The sequence below is a fragment of the Psammomys obesus genome, unplaced genomic scaffold (genome assembly GCF_907164565.1).
Source record: "Psammomys obesus unplaced genomic scaffold, mPsaObe1.curated_primary_1811, whole genome shotgun sequence".
In the NCBI taxonomy this organism is placed as follows: domain Eukaryota; kingdom Metazoa; phylum Chordata; class Mammalia; order Rodentia; family Muridae; genus Psammomys; species Psammomys obesus.
This window is the reverse complement of record NW_026590062.1, coordinates 17,947,766-17,970,514: the sequence shown is the minus strand read 5'-3', so window position 1 is coordinate 17,970,514 and position 22,749 is coordinate 17,947,766. Positions and strand designations below refer to the sequence as shown.

Below are 22,749 nucleotides of genomic sequence, written 5' to 3'. Positions count from 1 at the left end.
TGCTTTTTTCTTTCTTTGTAGTGTGTGTGTGTGTGTGTGTGTGTGTGTGTGTGTGTGTGTATGTGTGTGTCCACGCAGAGGTTAGGGGACAGTTTGGTCGAGTCATTCTCTCCTTCTACCATGTGGGTCCCTGGGATCAAATTCACACAGTATGGCTTGATTACCAGCACCACTACGTGACGAGGCATCTCACTGGATCCATCTTTTGAGTATTGATTTATTGAGGGAGGGAGGTGAGTCTTTACGCCATGTGCCACGGAGCGTGTGTGGAAGTTGGGGGCAGCCCTCTGGAGTCGGTTCGGTTCTCGCCTTTCCCCGTACTGAGACCGGGCTTCTCCTGTGTTGCCAGTCTTCTCTCCCGGCTTGAGAAGTGCGGACACTACAGAAGAGCCCCACACTTAACCTATATGAGTTCCAGGGATCAAACCCAGGTTGAAAACCTTTCAAGGTCAGCTCTTGTTGAGCTATCTCTTCAGCCCTGTACTCAAACTCTTATTTTTAAGAGATTTATTTATTATTTATACAGTATTCTGCCTGCATGTATGTCTGCAGGGCAGAAGAGAGCACCAGATCTCATTATAGATGGTTATGAGCCACCATGCGGTTGCTAGCAATTGAACTCAGGACTTTGGAAGAACAGAAAGTGCTCTTAACCTCTGAGCCATCTCTCCAGCTTTGTACTCAAATTCTTGATATTCCTACCTCAGCTTCCTAAGTGCTGGGATCAAAGATATGTGTATCACTTAGCAGTTATCTTTCCACACTCTGCCTGCTGCCCTTTAAAATATATATATATATTATGTGCACTGGTGTTTTGCTTCCATGTATGTCTATGTGAGGCTGTCAAACTGGAGTTACCCACATGTGAGCTTTCATGTCGGTGCTAGGAATTGAACCCTGGTCCTCTGGAAGAGCTGGCAGCACTTTTAACCACTGAGCCATCTCTCCAGCCCTCTCCCCCTCCCGTCCCCGGTTCCTCCCCCATTGAAGATAGGCTCTTATGTAACTCAGGCTTATGTAGCTCAGGAAGACCTGGAACTTCTGATCCTCCTACCTCCATTTCCTGAATGGAATGCACAGGCGTGCACCACTATGCTTTTTCAGTAGTCTGTGTAGGTCTGGAACACATAACAAGCCTCTTGCCTCAGTCTTCATAGTGCTAGAATGAATGGCCTACCAAACCATTTCTGATTATCATGTGCCCCACTCCCTACCCTTTGCCCTGTTTTGAGACAAGGTTTCACTATGTAGTTCCGGGTGGCCTGGAACTCACTATGTAGACCAGGCTGTCCTTGAACTGAGATCCGCCTGCGAAGTGCTGAAACTAAAGATATGAACCAGAGGGCCTGGCCTTTGTGTCTGCTTTGTGTTTGTTTTTTGAAACAGGTTCATCTGCAGCCCAGGCCTGGAACTCCCAGCAATCCTCCTGCCTCAGCTTCCCGTGTGCTGCTGGGATAACACGCCTGCCATCTGTGTTTACCCCAGAACAGGCTTTACGTGCCAGGACAACGTACAGCGAGTGCTGACTCCTTGAAAATGACTCGGCTCCTCCCGCGGCCAGAAGCTCAGCTAGTGGTCCCGCCCACAGGCGTGGTTGATGGGTCACACCCACCTCTCCCAATTGGCTCTACGCTGCCGAGAGGCGGGGACAAGGCAGAGGGACAGCAGACGCCATCCCAGCCAGAAGAGACCAGGAGGTACCTGGCCCCTGAGTTCCGAGGAGCGTGGGACAGAGGGACAAACAAGAGGGAACGCGAGGACTGTGGCGCGCTTGCCGAGCGCTGCCCACGTTCCGCCAGCAGAGCAGGTGTCCCCAACTCTGAGCTGTCCCTGCCCCGCAGACCTCCTGAACCGTGGTGGTCGGTCTGGTCTTGTCTTCCAGAGCCAAAGGACAGAAGCTCCAGGAGGAGGAGGAACCGCCCAACATGGCCTCAGAGGTGTGTAGGACTGAGGGACCTTGCTGAGGAGCGGGGTTGATCCGCGCAGGGCGCCACCTCCTGCCACGCCGACCTGCAGTGATCTAGAAATTCCCGACTACACGTCCAAAGCCGGGTTTAACGTAGACTCAGGGATGTCCCTAAGGTTATGCGCCCAGCGAGCGCCGCCACGCGGCTCATGTGGTGAGCTCACTGTTGGCCACCAGGCCTGGCTGTTTTCCCTTTTGTTTTGTGGGTTTGTTTGTTTGTTTGTGAGTCAGGGTTTCCATGTGCAGCTATGGATGTCCTGGAACTAGCTCTGTAGACCAGGCTGGCCTCGATCTCAGAAATCCCCCTGCTTTTGCCTTCCGGGGTACTGTGATTAAAGGCGTGTACCACTACTCCGGGCGTCGTTTTCTCTTTTTAAAAAAATTAATTTAAAGCCTGGCGATGGTGGCGCACGTCTTTAATGCCAGCACTCGGAAGGCAGAGGCAGGCGGATCTTTGTGACCAGGCCAGCCTGGTCTACAGAGCGAGTTCCAGGACAGCCGAAGCTCCACAGAGAAACCCTGTCTGGAAAATAAGTGTATGGGTGTTTTGCCTGCATGTATGTCTGCACCTCGTGGGTGGCTGCTGCCCACGGAGGTCAGAAGAGGGTATGGCAGCTAAAGGAACTGGAGTTACAGACAGTTGTGAGCCACCATGTGCTTGATGAAAACCAAACCTGGGTCCTCTGGAAGAGAGGCTAGTGCTCTGAAAGGCCGAGCCTGCTCTCCAGCCCGTTTCTCTTTCTTTGAGAAAACCGCTCACTTTCAGCTCTGGAAATCACCTCCGCCCAGACTGGCCTCAAGCAATTCTCCTGCCTCCACCCACGGAGTGTTCAGATTCCTGGAGGGAGCTACCACATTAAAACTTTCCGTTTACTTTTTCCTTTTATCATTAGTTATTTGCTTGTTTGTTTGTTTTATGAGTATGTGCGTGTGTGGGTACAGCAGCACACCTGTGGAGGTCGGAGAACAGCTTGTGGGAACAGATTCTCTTTCCAACAGGCCTGGCAGCAAGGGCCTTTACCCAGTGAGCTACCTCGCTTCTCACACCCTGCTTTTCACCCCCACATCCTCTCGTCAGTCCTCACCCTGTAGGATACCCCTCATACCATGCACTTATCCTCATGTATAGGAAAAGCTGAGTCCCTCTATCCCACTTGAGCTCCATCACATGGAAAGAGCCAGGAGGTAGGGACCTCTCTCTGTGGCCCCAGTGACCCCTAGGGTGTCGCTGGTCTCTCCTTTGGGTCAGGAATTCCTGGCTTCTCTTCGAATTTAGTGATCGGTGTGCAAGACATGGGTCTTCCATGAACTTGCTTGTTTTGTCTAGTAAATGGAATACTGACAGCAATTGGGCCCCACCTGAAAGGGATGGACCATGGTGCCATTACTTTGAACTCTTAGGGAAATGGGGGCCTGTGTGTCTAGTCCCTTCTGGTCTTCATTAGCTGGCTAGTCACTTCCTTTCCTTCAGGCTCATCATTTCAGATTAAAGATTTAACATGGTGTGACTTATCTACTTAGCCTCTGGGTCATGTGGAGGGTCAGGAGCAAGGCCTGGACTTTGGAGCCTAACAGATGTGATTTGTGCTCCAGGGCCAGCCTTGGCCTCTTAGTTCCTTTGTGAAGTAGGTGTAATGGTGTCTACTTCATAAAAGGATATAATTGCAGTGCCAGGTGTAGCCAGATCTTGCCTTCAAACCCAGCCCTTGGGGGCAGGGGCAGGTGGATCAGAACAGTCATGGCTACAGAGAGAGACCTAGTCTCAAAAAACTAAAAAAAAAAAAAAAAAAAAAAAAATGAAGTTACAAATGCCAGGCAAGCTTTGTGTGCATGCATGTGTGTGTGTGTGTGTGTGTGTGTGTGTGTGCATGCACTCCCGTGCACACAGGTGTGCGTGTGTGTGTGTGTGTGCCTGGAACTAGACCCAGGGTCAGCTACCTCTCTGTCCCTGCGCTGGGACTATAAGTGCATGCCACCATAGCCAGCCTTTCACGATTACTATTATTATTATTATTTCACATAGGTTCTGGGGATTGAGCTCAGAGCTTCTTGCTTGCTTTACCAACTGAGCTATTTCCCCAATGTTTTTTTTTCTTCAGTATTGAAGATCCAACCCAGGGTCTCCTGCATGCTAGGCAAGCACTGTATCAGGGAGCTACATCTCCATCTGTGTGATCTCATGTGTGGAATTCCAATCAGTGCAAGACTAAGCAATAATAAGCATTCAGTAAGTGGTGGCAAATGGTACAAGACTATTTTGAGACAGGGTTTTATGCAGCCCAGGCCAGCCTTAAGCTATTAATCCTCAACCGGGCAGTGGTGGCACACGCCTTTACTCCAGCATTCAGGAGGCAGAGGCAGGCAGATCTCTGTGAGTTTGAGGCCAGCCTGGTCTACAGAATGATTTCCAGGACAGCCAAGGCTACACAGAGAAACCTTGTCTCAAGAAACAAACAAACAAAAAGCTAAAAACTATTAATCCTCTTATCTCTCCCTCCCTAATGCTAGTGAGCACAATCACACCCAGCTAACACTAACCTTCCTGATACTCCTGGTGTCCATTTGAGTTTATAGCTTTCTCATTGTACTCAACGCAGCTCTTTGCTCCTTTCCCCTCATCCCGGACTCCTATCCTGGAGCAATGCCCTCTCCAACTACATTAGTCCTTACCCACTTTCTGACTAGTTGGAGACACCTCACTCTGACCTCCCAAGATCCTTTCCAAAGTTTGCCAGAGCTAAGTGTGGCGGCTCACACTTGTATCCCCGGTCCTCGGGAGGCTGAAGCAGAAAGATCACAATTTGGGGCCAACTTCAACTAGTTCAGTCAGAACTACATAGCATGACCCTATCTCCACAAGCCAAAACCATGGCTGGGGGTGTAGCTCAGGGGTAGAAACATACTTAGGCTTCCCCAGTGAGGAAGGGGCTGGGCTAGGACTTGGTAGTTGAGCACCTGTGTCTCACAAACAAGGCCCTAGATTCAACCCCAAATTTTGGAGGGGGTTGGGGGAGGGGTGGCAAGGGGAGTGTGTGCCTGGAAGCCTACTGGTGGAATTGGAGCTCAGTGTTTGTGCCCAGAACACAGTGGTCTGGGCTGCAAATGACCTCAGCTTGCCTTAAGCTGTTCTGTGGATTGGTACTAATTGTTCTGGCTGCTGTCCTGCTTGTTAGGGAGTTGTTAATACCAACAAACCAGGCACAGAGGCCGGAAATCTGGCAAAGGAAGGTGGTGGCAGGATCTCTCCCTGTTCTGACTGGCCAGCCCTGACCTGCAGGCCCCAGGGGCTCATGGGAGGCTCTTTGAAGAAGAGCCAGCTTTTGTTGAGGCAGCTAACAGTCAAATGTAGAACCTCCCACGAAGCTGGGGATGATGGTGGGGGTTGCTTCTGTGGGTTGGAGTCCTTTGACAGGAAGACTGTTGGGCACCAAGGAGGTCAGCCCACAGGCTGGAGCAGAGCACCTCAGATGCTCTCATGGTCACACAGCACCAGACCCAGGAGCACAGATGGTAAAGCAAGCGCCAGGGGGCGGGGGTGGCTCAGCCGGTAAAGTGCCTGCTGTGCGAAGTGCGTTTGGGCCCCAGTGCTGGAGAAGCTGAAATTGTTGACTGCCCAGCCCCGCTCAATCGATGGCTTCAGTGTGGGTTAGAGATCCTATCTCTAAAAAATCGGGTGGCGCTCTCTATGAATTCCAGGCCCGCTTGATCCATATAGTCAGTGAGTTCTAAGCTAGCCAGTGCCATATGAGGCTCTCTCTCAAAATAATAAACAACAGTAATAAATAACAAGGTAGAGAGCAACTAAGGAAGACACTCAACATTGACCTCTGTCATGCCCACGAATGCGCACATGACCAAGTGCACACACACACAAGTATGTACGCACACACACAAGAGAGTGCGCCCTAACTCTGAGGACCCTCCAGCCCTCCTTCACTCTGTATACACTTCAAAAATGATAACAAACTAAACGCTCATAACAGCGGTTCTCAACCTATGGGTCATGACCCCTTTTACAGGGATTGCCTAACATCATCAAAAAAAAAAAAAAACACAACAAAAAACAGATATTTAAATTATTCCTAACAGTAGCAAAATTACAGCTATGAAGTAGCAATGAAAACAATTTTGTGGTTGGGTGATCACTGCGACACGAGGAACTGTCACAAAGGGTCACAAAGCATTAGGAAGGCCGAGAACCACTGGCTTATAAGAAGCCTATCATGTAGGCATAATTCCTGTTTTGTAAAAAGGCAAAACTGGGGTTTTAAGGTGTTATATGGTGTGTCCAAGGTCAGTTCAAAGTTCCAAGGAGAAGCCATATGTCCTCGCTGGCTCTTACAGAAAGCCACACCCACACAGAAAGGACATGACTGGCATGCCATGTCCCTCAGGATTCTCTTATCACACTTTCCTTCTGGTCCTCAGTTGACTGTTTCCTGCCTATTCTGCATCCCTACCTACCACCTGTCCACATCCTGTGCCTTCCTCTTTCAAAACAAATGCTTCTCTGACCTACTCCTCTGCTCTTTGGTACCTGGAGGTGGGGGATCAGCTGATGTAGCAATGATATAAAAATAGGGTCTGTGCCAGCCTTTACTAGGTGGCCAGGCCTTTCATCCCAGCACTCGGGAGGCGGAGGCAGGTGGATCTCTGAGTTCAAGGCCAGCCCTGAACAGAATGAGTCCAGCACAGCCAAGGCTACACAGAGAAGCCCTGCCTCAAAAATAACAAAAAAGAAAAGAAAAAAAGAAACAAAACAACAAAAACTGCCAGTATTTCCCTGGTCCATGCCGCGTGGCAAGAAAGAATCCTGTGTCTATCATATCCCTGAAATGTCCACCAAATTTCTGACCCTCTGAGTTGCAGTTGCCCTATCTGTCCAGTAAGAATAATGTCTAGCTGGGCACAGTGGCACATGCCTGTAATTCCAGCACTCGGGGAGGCAGAGGCAAGTGTATCTGTGAGTTCAAGGCCAGCCTGGTCTACAAAGCGAGTCCAGGACAGCCAGGGCTACAGTGAGAAACCGTGTCTTGAAAAACCAACAACAAAAAATATAATATCTAATGCCCCCACCCGCCCCGCCATCCTCCTCTCCCACCCTCCCTACCCCACCCACCTGCCTCTTGTGGGTAATTCTTCCAAGGGTCCCTTTTGAGAGTCTGTTCTCTTCTGTCCACTTGGCCAGAGCGGGAAGCTATGGGGTGGCCGGTTTGTGGGCGCTGTCGACCCCATCATGGAGAAGTTCAACTCATCCATTTCCTACGACCGGCATCTGTGGAATGTGGATGTGCAGGGGAGCAAGGCCTACAGCAGGGGCCTGGAGAAGGCGGGGCTTCTCACCAAGGCTGAGATGCAACAGATACTGCAAGGCCTGGATAAGGTAGGACCGTCTCCAGGCCCACCCTCCCTTCATCCCCCGAGAGCCCAGGCTCCTACCCCAAATCCCCAAGCATTACATTCACCACTATTTCCTCCTTCTGATGCTGGAGATGGAACCCAGGCCTGTGTGCATGCTGGGCAAATGCTCTACTGCCGAGCCATGCCCCCGTCCCTCCGCTGGGAGAGTCTAGGCAGGTGTTCTATCCCTAAGTTCTGTCCCGGCTCTCATATCCTGGGGCACAAGCTGTGGTATTCCAGATTTGTCCTGCGACCTTGTCGTAGTAGATTAGAGTGGTGCTGAGGTTACCAGCTCTAACTTGTTTTTTATTTATTCTCATTTCACATGCACTGGTGTTTTGCTGGCATGCATGTCTGTACGAGGGTGTCGGAGCTCCTAGAACTGGAGTTACAGACAGCTATGAGCTGCCACATGGGTGCTGGGAATTGAACCCAGGTCCTCTGGAAGAGCAGCCAGTGCTCCTAACAGCTGAGCTATGTCTCCAGCCTTCCCCTTCCCTTAGTTTTTGGTTTTTTTTTTTTTTTTTGGGGGGGGGCTGTTTCAAGAGAGGGTTTCTTCCTTGGCTACTGACCTGGACTCACTTTGTAGACCAGGCTGGCCTCAAACTCATAACAATCCTCCTGCCTCTGCCTCCCTGAGCGCTGGCGTTAAAGGCGTGGGCCACTGCGCCCAGCCCAGCTCAGCTCTATCTTTTAATGACTCCTGATTGCTGAAGACCAAGGTGGACCGGGTCATCTCTCAGGGGTGGGAAGTAAGTTGGGGCCCAGCTTCCATACCAGCGCATTTAACCAGGGTTGAACCGGGAAAAGGACAGGGAGACTCCTGGCTCCTGATGCCCATCAACCTGACACCCTGGGTTGCTGCCGCCTTCTTCAGGTAGCTGAAGAGTGGGCCCAGGGCACCTTCAAACTACACCCTAACGATGAAGATATCCACACAGCCAACGAGCGGCGCCTGAAGGTATGACACACCTTCTCCTTCTTGACTGGTCTCTCTTTTTCATCTTACCCTGAGTACTAACCATCCGTGGCAGAGTAGAAATGGCGAGAGATGGGCAGATCGGGGTCCCTGGCATAGGGAGGGAGAGCCGCAGCGCTGGCAAGGATCCCTACCTGGGGCAGGGAGTTCCTAACCTTCCGCCTCTCCACTCCTAGGAGCTCATTGGTGAAACTGCGGGGAAGCTACACACAGGACGAAGTCGCAATGACCAGGTGTCACCAGCCCTCCTGCCTCTACCATGACCCTTTCAACCTGGGGAGCCCCGGAGGCTCCTGGGACGCAGCTGCAGTCCCGGTTCCCCAGGGAAGCAGCAAGCTCTACTCCCTGAGTTCCGCCTTCTCCTCCTACAGGTGGTCACGGACCTCAGGCTGTGGATGAGACAGACTTGTTCAAAGCTCTCCGCCCTGCTCTGGGAACTCATTGGAAGCATGGTAGACCGGGCAGAGGCGTAAGTATCACGGGGACACTGCCACAAGGTCCCCCCCCCCCCCGGGAGAGTGTGGGTAACTGTAAACCAGCCATGCCGGAAGGTCTGTGTCCTGCATGGATGATGGTTCCTGCACGGCTGCAAAGCAGGTGAGGTTCCAGTCTTTTCCTAGTTCTTCCCTAGGCTGTATATTCTAGTTCCTCCTTGAACCAGACGTAGGATTAGGGCAGGATTACATATACATGAGCCAGATACTCAAGTAAAGCAACGAAGACCCTCCTGCTCCCTCCTAAAGGAAAAGAATGTCAACAGTATGTAGGTTAGGTTCGGGTTTCGGTTTTTTGCTTGTTTGTTTTTGTCTTTGTTTGTTTATTTGTTGTTGTTTTGTTTTTAGATTTGTTTTATGTATAAGTGTTTTCTCTGCATGTTTGTATGTTCGCCACCTGCATGCCTGGTACCTGTGGAATTCAGAAGAGGGCATCAGATCTCCCTGGAGTTACAGCTATGAATAGCAGTGAGCCACCATGTGGGCACTAGGAATGAAATCCCAGGTCTTTCTGCAAGAACAAGTGGTCTTAACCTATAAGCCACGTCTCCGGTCCCACAGGCCCAGTTGTGACTTCAAAGCTCATGTACTTTCCTGAAGATGGCAGGAGTTTGGCTCAGAGGGCAGACCTGGGGTGACAGAGAGCCACCAGGCTCTGTTCCCTTCTGAGTGCAAGACCCAGAAGAGAGTTCTAGGGGTGAAGAGAGTTGAAGAATGAGGCCCTGAGGTATTAGGTGGGCTCAAAGCTCTGAAAACAACACAGAACACCAAGGAGTGGGCGTGACGTAACAGCTCCATCTCCTACCAAGGTCAGCCCAGAGGCCACCAGGGGGCAGCAACCGTTTAAGGATCTTTGGAGAGTAAAGCTTGCCAGGTATTCAAGGAAAGAGCCTGACTGAACAGGAAGCAGACAATCACTTTTCAGTCCATATTGTCCCGTCTTACCCTGCATCACATCCTACATGGAAGGCAAATGACAGAGCCAAAGGCGGCCTCCCGGCAGCCTCATCCTATGCTTCCATGTTCTAATGTTCCTGGGCCTGGCAAAGGAGACCCTGACAAATCGTAGGTGGTATCAAATCAGGAAGGTTGCCTCTTTCCTCACTCTGTGTCTTGTGTGCATAGACCTCAGCTAACCGTGACTGCAGGGGCACATGATCTGAGGTAGAGGTGGGCTGCTGGGAAGAATAGGAGGGCTAGCGAATATGGGGTCGTTTTTAATGGCATGATGACAGTATTCTGAAGTTGAATGTGGTAATGGTTACACACCAAGGATAGCCCGGGACTTGCCATGTAACCCAAGCTAGCCTCAAATTTCCTCTCTTCCTTTCCTTTCCTTTCCTCTCCTCTCCTCTCCTTTTCTTTCTTTTTCCTGTCCTGTCCTTTCCTTTCCTTTCCCTTCCTTTCCCTGTCCTGTCCTCTCCTTTCCAATCTTTTTTTTTTTTTTTTTTTTTTTAAGACAGCCCAAGCTGGCCTAAGATCCAATATATAACTGAAGCTGACCTCGAACTTGCTTCTCGTGCTTCAGCCTCTCAAATGCTAGGATTACAGGTGTGCACCGCTTCACGCAGAGGCCAGGCTTTGTTTTTGAGACAGGGTCTCATCTGTAACGCAGGCTGGCATGGAACTCGCCACATAGCCAAGGCTGGTCTCAGTCTTAATGGCAGTCCTCCTGCCTCAGCTTCCCTCCTGAACACTGGGACTACAGAGTTGCACCACCACGCCCTTCCTGGTTTAGTCTTTGATCTCACTGACTCACTTTAGGTTTTTTTCCCCAATGACCCTCTGGTGCCTTAATTTCAGGCAAAGCTCCTCAGGTCTCTTTGTTTGTTTGTTTGTTTGGTTGGTTGGTTGGTTGGTTTTTTATTTTTCAAGACAGGGTTTCTCTGTGTAGCCTTGGCTGACCTGGACCAGGTTGGCCTCGATCGCACAGAGATCTGCCTGCCTCTGCTTTTGCTGGGATTACAGGCGTGTGCCACTGCGCCAGGCTCGCAGGTCTGTTCTTAACCTTCCCTGAAAAGAGCCTGGCCTGTAGGGTTCTAGTGTCCTAAGCAAGCCTTGCCTGTCACTGCTGAACCCCAATCCCTCGGGTCTCCCGCTTCTACCCCCTACTGCAGGGAACGCGACGTCCTCTTCCCAGGGTACACACACCTCCAGAGGGCCCAGCCCATCCGCTGGAGCCACTGGATCCTGAGGTGAGCTGTCCCGAGTCGCAACAGTAGAAAGGGACTCTGCTCCGGGGTCTTGGTGGAAGGGGAGATTCCCTGGCGTCCGGCCACCTGCCACCCCCTCGTCCCTTGGTTTCCACAGCCACGCTGTTGCGCTGACACGAGATTCAGAGAGACTGCTGGAGGTGCGGAAGCGCATCAATGTCTTGCCGCTGGGCAGGTAAGGCAGTCCTCACAGTCCCCAGACCTCGGGGAAGGTGAGGGCCTGGTGGTAGGCAGAAGAAAGCTTGTTAATTAGAGGGAGGGGCTTATGAGGCCCTGCCCCTTCCTCGCGGCTGCTAGGAGAAGGGCATTTCTTCAGAGAAATGTGCTTTTATTGATAACCACTCACACGTGTGCCTGTAAGCAGCCCCAGGGAAACTCGCTGGGTCACGGACAAAGCCATGAAAGGCTAGGGAGGAAGAAGGGATCAGCAGGGTAGGAGGAGGACAAGAGAGGGTAAAGGAGGAGGTGAATATGATTAAAATACATTCTAAACGTATGAAAATGTCATAGTGAAATCAGATATGTATAATATACATGTTAATAGAAAACTAAAGGGCTGGAGAGATGGCTCAGCGGTTAAGCACTTGCTGCTCTTTCAGAGGACTGGAGTTCCCAGAACCCACATTGGGAGCCTCTTGGAACTCTAGCTCCAGGGAATCCAGTGCCCTCTTCTGGCCAACACAGGCACCTTCACACATGTGACCTGCATTCATACATGCACATATACATAAATAAAAATGATAAAAACAAACCTTTGAAAACAAAACTGTGAAGGCTGGAGAGATGGTTAAGAACACTGGCTGCTCTTGCAGAAGACCCAGGTTTGGTTCCTAGCACTCACATTGGGTGGCTCACAGCTGCCCCTAGCTCTAGTTCCGGGGGCTCCAACATCCTCTTCTGGCCTCTGTGGACACCTACACCTGTGGTTCACATATAGACAAGAAAGATACATACACATACACATGCTTCTTGTTTGTTTGTTTGTTTTTGAGACAGGGTTTCTCTGTGTAGCTGTGGCTGTCCTGGACTTGCTTTGTAGACCAGGCTGGCCTCAAACTCACAGAAATCTGCCTGCCTCTGCCTCCCCAAGTACTGGGATTACAAGCGTGCCCCACCTCACCCGGAGACAAGTTTTTAAAAGAGGTGGGCCTTAATCAGCCTTCCAGATCTCTAGCACAGGGAGAACCAAATTTGAGAAAATGCTGGAACCCCAGCCAGCTTCCCATTACACCCTTTTTCCTACATGGTGAAGGTGTTTGGGGCCTTAAGGTGGCTAGGCCAGGAAAGGTGCTGAGCAACTAAGGCTTGGTTCTGAGGGCTGCATGTGTGTGGTACCCAGAAGCCCAATCACTGCGAACCCTTGTCTCTACAGTGGGGCCATTGCAGGCAACCCTCTGGGCGTGGACCGGGAGCTGCTCCGAGCAGGTGAGGTCCCTGCTCATCCTCCTTTGGAGACTGTCAACCATAGCACCTGCCGGGTGCCAAAAGGACACATGAGATGAGATGTGGGAGGCCCGGATGTTTTCGACCTCTCAGATAAGCCCTAGGGGACCCAGAAATGTCAAATGCACAGGGTTGTAGGTTCAGTGCTACGCAGTAGCCAGTGTTGGTTCAAACTCTGGCAGTCTGACACTGAGCAGTTTATTTTAGGCATGTTTAAATATAGCACAATTTGGTGAGTTTTTCCTGGTGATAATTAACTAAATCCTATGTGCACAGTAAAACTTAAGACATGGCTACATTAAAACTCTTTGTAAAGTACGTGTGACACCTTCCATAAAAATAGGTTCCACAAGCCAGGCACAGTGGCACACACCTGCACTCCCAGCACTCAGGAGGCAGGCGGATCTCTTTAAGAAGTTCGAGGCCAGCCTGGTCTACAAAGCGAGTCCAGGACAGCCAAGGCTACACAGAGAAACCTGTCTCGAAAACACACAAACAAACAAAAAAGGGGTTCTGTGAACATTCCTGGTTCCCCTACTGCTTTTCTGTGAATACAGGAACCTCCGTGCCTCCCACAATGGGAGGGCCGAGATCCTCATACCTTGCCTGTGGGTATTGAGACTAATGGGGTTGCTAGTCAGGGGTACCCATTGCTGGGAATATTTAGACCTCCTTCCATCCTCCTGAGGTCTGTACAGAGACCCACTTCCTCACCTCAGACCCCTCCTTGATTGTCATTTCCAGGAAAGAGTCAAGGGTGAGGCAGGCCATACAGGTTCGAAGGAGGGAAAGGCACTTCAGCTATCTTTCCTCTCTCACCTCCAGAACTGAACTTTGGGGCCATCACACTCAACAGCATGGATGCCACCAGCGAGAGAGACTTTGTGGGTAAGATCTAAGAATCCACGGTAGGGATATGCACCGGGTAATAGGGTGCATGCTTAGTGTGCATGAAGCTCTGTGTGCTTGATCCCTAGCACTCACAAACTGCACAAGTCCCAGCACTTGGGTAGTGGAGGCAAGAATTTCTGTGATTGAAGGACATCCTCTAATAGCTTGAGATGAGCCTGAGCGATATAAGACCCTGTCACAAATGAACAATACCAAATAAATAAATAAATAAATAAATAAATAAATAAATAAATAAATAAATAAAAATTCCACCACCAACAAAAAGGGCCAGCAAAATTACTTTAGTGGGTAAAAAGCATATACTGCCAAGCCTGAGGAAACTGGGTTTGATACCCTGAACCCCACATGGTAGAAGGAGTGATCTGACTCCTACAAGTTGTCCTTCGGCCATCTGAGTGGACACACAGACAAGACCTGCTGTCCCTTCCAGCGGAGTTCCTGTTTTGGGCTTCTCTGTGTATGACCCACCTCAGCAGGATGGCAGAGGACCTGATTCTCTATGGGACCAAGGAGTTCAACTTTGTGCAGCTCTCGGATTCCTATAGGTAGGGCCCCGTACTGGGACCGCTTCCTCACACCGCATGCCACCCCAGCCTTTGCCAAACTTGCTCAGTGCCTCTGCTAGCAGGCCAGCCAGGCATAAGCAGTCCTAACACCTCTGTCCTCAGCACCGGAAGCAGCTTGATGCCCCAGAAGAAAAATCCAGACAGCCTGGAGCTGATCCGGAGCAAGGCGGGCCGAGTGTTTGGGCGGGTGAGCTGGGCAGAGTGGGGGGCAAGGCTTCCGGATAGACGCAGTGGGTCCTCAGGGGCTATCCTAACTGACTCTGGCATCCTAGTCGCTCACTTCCAGTCTCCCCGCAGTGTGCTGGGCTGCTGATGACGCTCAAGGGACTCCCAAGCACCTACAACAAGGACTTACAGGTATGAGTGGCTATACCACACACTGCCTCTCAGAACCCTGACAGGCCCAGACAGGCACCCTCGCTCGGCACGAGTCCGTCCTGGCCTGGGCACACAGCCTGTGTCTGCCCTCGGAAGCGGGTGCCGGCCCCTTACCTGTCACGTGCCTCCCAGGAAGACAAGGAAGCTGTGTTTGAAGTGTCAGACACCATGACTGCTGTCCTCCAAGTGGCCACTGGAGTCATCTCTACGTTACAGGCAAGACCAGGCCACCAACCCCTCACCTACCTCTTCCCCTCTAGGCCCAGACAGGGGTTTGCAGGGAGATGAGGCCAGAGAGCTGGGATGGGGAGGGCAAGGCACCACGACGTGCTACAGCAGCACAGGCATGGGGTGGTTAGACACCAAAGCCCTAGGTTTGGGGCAGAATCGGATTTGTTGGTTTGGTTTGATTTTTTTGTTTGTTGTCAGAGACTAGGTTTCTCTGTGTAGCCCTGGCTGTTCTGGAACTCACACTGTAGACCAGGTTTGCCTCCAACTCCGCGATCACCTGCCTCTGCCCTCCCCCCCTCCCCGTGCTGGGATTACAGGTGCGCACCACTGCAACCTGCTGCCAGGATGAGTCTTAACCCTATCTCAAAAGATAAAGATAAGCTCATGATGATGAAAATGTCCAAGCCGAGAGCGGATTGCTCGTGGGAGCAGGTTGGGGAGGGGGGGCTGTAGCTCATTTGCTGAGGACACGGCGGGGCAGGCTCAGGGGATTCCCCCAGACTCACTTTTTGTTGGACCTGCGCCCCTAGATTCACCGAGAGAACATGACACAGGCACTCAGCCCTGACATGCTGGCCACCGACCTTGCCTACTACCTGGTCCGAAAAGGGGTGAGTAGGAAGCAGCTGGGCGTGGGGACAAGGGTGTCCACAAAACCAGGCACTCAAGTCACAGCAGAAAACAAGTTCCCGGCCACCCTCTGCCTATGTATCTAGATGCCATTCCGCCAGGCCCACGAGGCCTCAGGGAAAGCTGTGTTCATGGCCGAGACTAAAGGAGTCACCCTCAACCAGCTGTCACTTCAGGAGCTGCAGAGCATCAGGTGTGGCGGACTCCTCCCGCTAACCTTCCCCTCACTCCCTCTGTGACCCCTCCCGCTAACCCCACCCCCACCCCGGCTGTGCTGCGCTCAGGAAGCTGACCCTGGGCAGCTGCAGGCTGGGATGCCCTGGCTGCAAGGACCCGTCCTCTCTCTCCCCAGTCCCTTGTTCTCAGGTGACGTGAGTCGCGTGTGGGACTACAGCCACAGTGTGGAACAGTACAGTGCCTTGGGTGGCACAGCACGATCCAGTGTCGAGTGGCAGATCAGCCAGGTGCGGGCCCTGCTTCGGGCCCAGCAGCCCTAGATTCCACTCACTCACAGCCAGCTGTTCCCCAATAAAGCGGGGCCCTGAAGGGACCTCCAGACACATGTGCCTCAGTCCGTCTTCCTCAGGGGTGGGCTTGGGGATTTGTTGAGCTGGAAAATGGGGTCATGAAGGAAGGGGGAAAAAAAAGAGTGCAGCTGAGAGGAACAGGACCAGGGATCATATCTGATCCTGTCGTTCCTAGGCCCGGTCCCTCCCATCCTAGAGGTCCCAGGCAGCAGCTATGGCTGCAAGATCAACTTAAAACCGTAAATTTAAAGCATCAGGAATCAGTGCTGGAGAGACGTGACTGTGCTTGTGCAGAGAGCCCAAGTTAGGTTGCCGGCACCCACATTAGGAGGCTCACAAACCTTCCCGGACGCCAGCCCCAGGGGATCTGCTACCCTCTTCTGGCTGCCCTGGGTACTGCACTCACGCACATTACGCACCCATGTATACCTTCTCACCCACGTACACTTAGTTTTTTTCTTTTTAATAATAAGTCTTTTCGAGCCTGGCAGTGGTGGCACTAATCCCAGCACTCAGGAGGCAGAGGCAGGCAGATCTCTGAGTTCGAGGCCAGCCTGGTCTACAGAGTGAGTTCCGGAACAACCAGGGCTACACAGAGAAGTCCTGTCTCAAAAAAAAAAGAAGAAAATTAATCTATTTTAAAACTATATTATAAGGGCCTGGGACTACAGGAGATCCTGTCTCGATAAAACAAGTCTAATAAAAACAGTACAGTGCAGTGGGGGCACCATTCTTCACCTCACACAGACCCGCAAAAAGGGAGGATGTGGGGTGCGCAGGGGAGCAAGCCCCTCACTTGCCATGGAAGCAGAACTGATCCCCACACTAGGGGAAGCACCGTGATCGTCCTGGGTGAAATAAACCCCTTAGGGACACATGGAGCAGGGCGGGGGCCTCCGCTGTAGCAGTGTCCAGAACATCCCAGCAGAATACCCTTTCTGATTCTTCAGGAAGCAAATCGGCGAAATACAGTCTGGGCATGGTATGATTTTGACTCTGGACAGGATGAATGAACTGGAGCTACAGGCGGTGCTGTGGAAGGGGTGTGAGTGTGTGTGTGTGTTCTCGGGGCTTCATGTGGCTCAGGCTGACCATGAGCTCACTGAAGTCAAGGATGACTTTGAACTCCTGACCCTCCCTTACACCTGCCTGGTACTAGGATCCAGGCGTGTAGGCTTATGTGGTCCTGCGGGTGGAGTGCAGGGCTTCCTGCATGCTAGGCAAGTACTCTGCCAGCCAAATCACATCTCAAATGAGTCAGTGTCAAAAATGGGACAGAGAGGTGGAGTCCACCAAGCCTGATGGCCTGAGTACAATCCCCAGGACCTACACGGTGGAAGGAGACAACCAATTACCGGTTCTTACAACATGCATGCCACAGCATGAGCACTCCCAGGCCTGTACTCCACCAGCCCAAAGGAAGTGTGTGTTTGCTTTTAATGGCCTAGTAATTAAGAGCCCTGGCTGCTCTTTCAGAGGACCCACATTCTATTCCCAGAACCCACATGGCAGCTCATAACTGTCTCTAACTGTAATTCTAGGGGATCTGTTGCTGATTATTAATATTTATTATTGACTTATCTTTTAGTTAAACAGCAGTTATTCCTAAACCAGCTGTATACACAAATCACCACAAAGAGACTAGGATTTATTTAATTAACCTAGAGGCACAATGCTGGGCAATAGTTACTCCATCCTAAACCTCCAAGCCCACATAGCTTCCTCCCATTCAGATTTCCCACATTATACTTTCTTTTAGTCTTATCTTAGGTCTGGTTCATCTCTCCTGGTGTTTCCAGGTCCTCTCCAGATGGTGGGGTAGTGAAAATAGCATTTGAATGATAAAGGGTAAATTGTATACATTCCGCAAGAACATTATGCCAACAGGGAGCCAACCACCTCATCTGGTCACCGTGGGCACACACATGTGGTGCCTATTCACACACACTCATGTAAATAAAAACAAAAATAAAATCTTTTTTAAAAAACATTAAGGGGGCTAGACAAATGGTTAAGCAGTTAAGAGCAACTGTTGCTCTCACAGAGGACCTGGGTTTGGTTCACAGCAACCACACAGTAGCTCCCAAACACCTGTAACTCCATTTTCGGGGGGGGGAGGGTCCGATATCCTCTTTTGACCTCTATCTGCATAAACCACATACATGCATGAGGAAAAAAAACACTCATGGAACTAAAATAAATCTGAAAAATAATTTACAATAAATATGACTTGGGTTGCCTAAGATAAGCAACATAAGTGCCTAGTATATTAATTGGGATTTCTCAAATGAGTGTGGTAAGTTTATCGAAGCATGGGCAACTTTTTATTAATTCTTTTGTTGTTTTGGTTTTTCAAGACAGGTTCTCACTATGTAGCTCTGGCTGTCCTGGAACTCACTATGTAGAATAGGCTGGCCTCGAGCTCAGGGAGATCTGTCTGCTTCTGCCTGCAAGTGCTGGGTTAAGGGTGTGCACCACCAGCAAGCACCTTCGCTTGTTTGTTAGAGTTAGGTCCCAAGTCTCTGAAAGAAGACCCCAGACTCAGGCAATATGCAAAGCAAGGAGTAGGTAGCGGGGTGGAGAGAAGAGAAATGGCGGCAACAGTCGAAATGAAACAAACAAACAAACATGAAATCACCCAACAACCATAACAGTGACACAATTACAACAATTAAGACAACCATGAACAGAAACAAGATGTTCCCAGGAACCTGAAAACAAAGTTTGAGCAGCACCCGGAGTCTCTCTCCACGAATTAGAGACAAAGAGACTGGAGGCCTGTAGAAAATCAGATGAGCATCAACTGATTCTCCCAGCACCCAGAGCTCCTCCCGGAGGGACTGGAGACCCTCCTCGGGGACACAGTGTCCTCTACCTTGTGGCCAGTGGACTGCCCATGTGTACACCACGTCCTTTTCAGCCCCCTGCACTTGAGTGGCTTCTAGAACCCAAAGACACTAGACCCAATGCAGAGATATCAGATCAGACATGAGGCACCAAAAAAAGAAAAGCAACAGCTTACCGATGGCTTGGGGAAAAGAAAAGGGTCCCCTCAAATGTTCCATTCCCTTGGCTAGAGGTCTCTGGGGATCCCGGTATGGGCCACCAAATGGTAGGCCCAGGATTCACTGAAGAATGACCTCAGACACAGATAGTATTGAGAGGTTAAACATTTGTTTTTATGCTAGACAGAACAGGACTAAGAACTACAGGAAGAAAACCACAGGAAAAGGGCAACCAATTAAAAACAGCCAAGACACCTGGCCTGGGGAAGACCAGGTTGCTTAACTACTGGTTTGAAAAGAACCTAAGTCCTGACCAGAATCACTTAGCCTCTGCAAGCACTACCCAATTCCAATTGAGGCCACAGTAGGAATCCTGGCTTTAAAAGAATGACCTTTAGGGGTCATCGAAATTTTGTATGAGTGAATGACCCCAGCATGCTGGTTTTCTCTGCAGAATAAATGCTCTTTGCTGTTTGCATACTATTTGTGTCTGGGATGTTTTCTTCAACAAGTTCCAGACAATAACGTTTGGGGGCTTGTTCGGGATCCGGCTGAATCCCCCCTGCTCAAGTAGTAGAGCACTTAAAGGGAACCTTTAATGTTCCTACCGATAGGTGAGCCTAAGTCTGAGAGGGTTTGCATGCATTCTGGTCTGTATCTGGTTCTAGCTTGGGTATCTGAATTGGCCCTCAGGGTTAGTGGACACGCTGGAAACCCCGCCTGACCCAAGGATGCTCTGAACACCTCTCTGGGAGAACACAATAGTTCTCATCTGGATCTGGTTTCTTTTGGAGAACAGTAACGTTGTCATCTGGTCGGGGAGAATCTGAAGAGTCTCATCTGGTTTGTCGTCAGGTGTCTGCCTCTCGTGCACAGACAATGAGACCGAGGAACGCCACTTTGTTGTTGTTGTTCTTTTTCTTTTTTCGGGAGTGTTGTGTTGTTTCTGTAGTCTTACCTGTTGCAATTGTCTCATTGTTGTAGTTGACAAAGCAGTCCCAGGGCCTCTGCCCTTTCTCCCAGTTTCAGATCCGCATTTGTGACTAGCAGCGGCTGAGCTTAGGGCAAGTCCCCTGCGTCCAGCCCTGCTGCAGGGGCCAGCTCACTGTGACTGTCTGTGGCCGAAGGCATCCCACTCGCTCCCATGGGGAATGGAAACCCCTGGGGAATGGCGCATGGAGTGGGAGGGCATGCACCACTATAGGGCTTGTGCCCCTGATGTCCTCTGGCCTCAGGGAGGCAAAGTAAGCACACGGCTGCAGCCAGTGATGCCGAGATTTTTGTTCTTTTGCGTGTGCTGTACCGGTACATTCTTGTCTATGCTGTCTTTTTGTGTTTTTGTTTGCTGGTAATGGTCCCGTTTCTAGAAAGGGGTGAGGGCCATGACCCAACAGAGCTGTGTACCATGGCAACTCTGCCTCCTAGAACACTCGCTGCGGGTCTTGAACACCTGTAGCCTCTAGCCATGGGTGGGAGCACACTTTGGGGCAGACAGGAGGGTGCAGAAGGCGGAAAACAGCCAAGAACAGGACGGGGCCGCCATTTGATTCAGGGATAAAGAGGGTGGAGCCATGGTTTCCACCTCCATCTTTACTAAGGGCAGTCACACAACTTGCAGCCATTTTGGTTGTGGGAGAGTCGTGGTCTGCAGCCATCTTTGTCGAGGGCTGCCAACTTTGTTCAGTACCCTGACTAGTGCCAAGTGCGACTTCTGCCCTTTAAGCTTTTGCCATGCACTGGTGATGCGATGTGGTAGGATCAGCAAGATTTGCCAGGCCCTCTATGAACTTTGTCTATGAAAGTTTTGCTTTGATTTTAGTTCAGAAATATATTTAAAAGTCATGCTAATAACTGATGCAGTTGGTCACAGGACTGAGCTTTTCCTAGTTTCTTGTTTAAGTTTTCAAGGTTAAGCCTAGGATGGGCAACTACAAAATTTGCCTATGTAGATCTACTTGAAATAGATGTGGTCCTAAAACACTTATCTACAAAATATGCCATAATTAGAGATTCTAACATTCTGTTTAATGTTGACAGGATGCAGCTTACAGCAGATAACTAAAGACAAAGATTAACTCTGGTGTGCTAGCCCTCAAGCTCGTCAGAGATCTGCTGAATAAGGTATTAAATGTATGTATGTTTTATTACGACAGAGACTTCCATGTCCTAGCTGTAGCTCGAGAAGATTTGGGCACAACGTCAGATGACTTCAACTCTGGATTGTGGAATGTGAACCGCCGGGCAAGACTTCCCCAACTGGCCCGATACTAAGGCCCAGCCTGAACTGTAAACAAAACTGGAAAATGAGGTGAGGTCCGTCTCTCATGTTCTTCCATAGAAATAGCCTCTCATCTTCTGTACCTGATGGCCAGACTGCCTCTGCTCATGATGCCATGAGACCAACAGAAGCCGAGGACAACTGTCCAGGTGGTGAACTGACTAGCCATCTCTGTCATTTTGATTGACACATAGATTCATTTAGGTTACAATTTATCTTTCTCAGGTGTCTTATCACATTGATGGCTAAGCTAAAGCTAATGGTAGCTTTGCAGCTAAAGAGCAGTTAGATCCACTGTTTATTAGTTGATTCATTAGCTAGTTAGAACTATTAGGTACTAGATCTCTTGTTTAAAAAGGCAAACAGGTTTGCCTTGCTCACAGGCTTCATCTTGAAAGTTAAACAGATGTCAGGGCTAGAGAGATGGCTCAGCAGTTAAGAGCACTGATTGCTCTTTCTAGTAGGTCCTGAGTTCAGTTCCCAGCAACCACATGGTGGCTCACAACCCTCTATAATGAGATCTCTGGTGCCCTCTTCTGGTATGCATGAAAACAAAGCATTCATATACATTAAATAGATAGATAGATAGATAGATAGATAGATAGATAGATAAATCTTTTTTAAAAAGATAAACAGATTTCAATGTAAATTTTTACTGTTTCTTCATTTAAATCACTCTTTCACTAATCAACCACCTGTGCCTTGAGGTGAATAACTGGATAGAAAAAGTATGGAGTTTATGTAAGTTCTGAGGAAATGAAACTAAGTTTTGAGGACCTAAAAAAAAAATGTCTTGTGAACCTAAGAACATATTTCAAGGTTGGTAAATAAAAGTTATAAAGGGAAGCCTCTAAGAAAGTGTTTGATGGTCTAAGAAGGTGTTTCAGAGTTGGTAAGTGCAAGGTATGAAGACTGGAGGGTCTTAGAAGGTGTTTTAAGGTATATAAATGCAAGCTGTAATACTATAAGAAAGTAAGTTAAGGCATATTTAAAAATGGAAAATGTTTTGAGAGAAATAATATTTCTCCCCCCATGCTATTGTTGTGCTTATGTTGTTATAATAATTCAAAGGTTCAGAGTTTTGACATTGATCAATAGACTTCTAATAAGCTGATGGTGACTGCTTATTATCAGTCACAAGTTCGAGATTTTAATTTCTTTTTGGTTATCTTCTGGATATAGACTTGTGTTTCTCATTATACTAAAAACACCTCTGTCCAACGTGTATATCTTAGATAATAAAATGTTCATGCTTTTTAACCCAAAGCTATAGCTTTTATTGGGTCTCAACGGCATAATCTACTCTTGCTGGTTTACAAACAACTGTTAACTGCTTTTTCTAAAATATAGATCTCAATACAATATTAATACTAATATACTTCCTTTTGTAAACTAAAATTCATACAAGTTTCAGAAGACCTGGATCCACCTGCCACAGCTCAAATGGACCCCAGATGAGTACACCTGCCAGCTCTTGAAAATGGGATTTTTTCCCCCTATGGTCATGGGATTCCTCACCTTCCCCAATTACTAGACATTTTTTAACTTCTGTCCCTAGTCTATATTTGTCTCAACAGATTTTCGCCTGGCTGACAGACTCCAAGCTGCTGAGATCTGGACTTCCTGAAAAACTGATGTGAACCAGTCCAGTCTAGTGATTGCTTCCTGTCTCTTCAACTGAGTCTCTAATCAGATGCTTCTGATAAGTGCCCCATTGCCTAGCCTTT

The 22,749-nt window shown here is 49.6% G+C and overlaps 1 protein-coding gene across 1 annotated transcript; it reads left to right on the top strand.

Annotated features, from left to right (window-relative positions):
- The first annotated feature begins 1,633 nt into the window (after positions 1 to 1,633).
- On the top strand, positions 1,634 to 15,774 carry Asl (argininosuccinate lyase). The gene is made up of 17 exons (XM_055606444.1): positions 1,634 to 1,697; positions 1,883 to 1,937; positions 7,155 to 7,349; positions 8,244 to 8,327; positions 8,522 to 8,578; positions 8,717 to 8,814; positions 10,957 to 11,034; positions 11,150 to 11,227; positions 12,425 to 12,477; positions 13,321 to 13,383; positions 13,838 to 13,952; positions 14,076 to 14,160; positions 14,271 to 14,330; positions 14,484 to 14,567; positions 15,113 to 15,193; positions 15,299 to 15,405; positions 15,565 to 15,774. The coding sequence occupies exons 2-17, from the start codon at positions 1,926 to 1,928 to the stop codon at positions 15,707 to 15,709; spliced, it is 1,395 nt and encodes a 464-aa protein (XP_055462419.1). The 5' UTR covers positions 1,634 to 1,697; positions 1,883 to 1,925; the 3' UTR covers positions 15,710 to 15,774.
- The last annotated feature ends 6,975 nt before the right edge of the window (positions 15,775 to 22,749 follow it).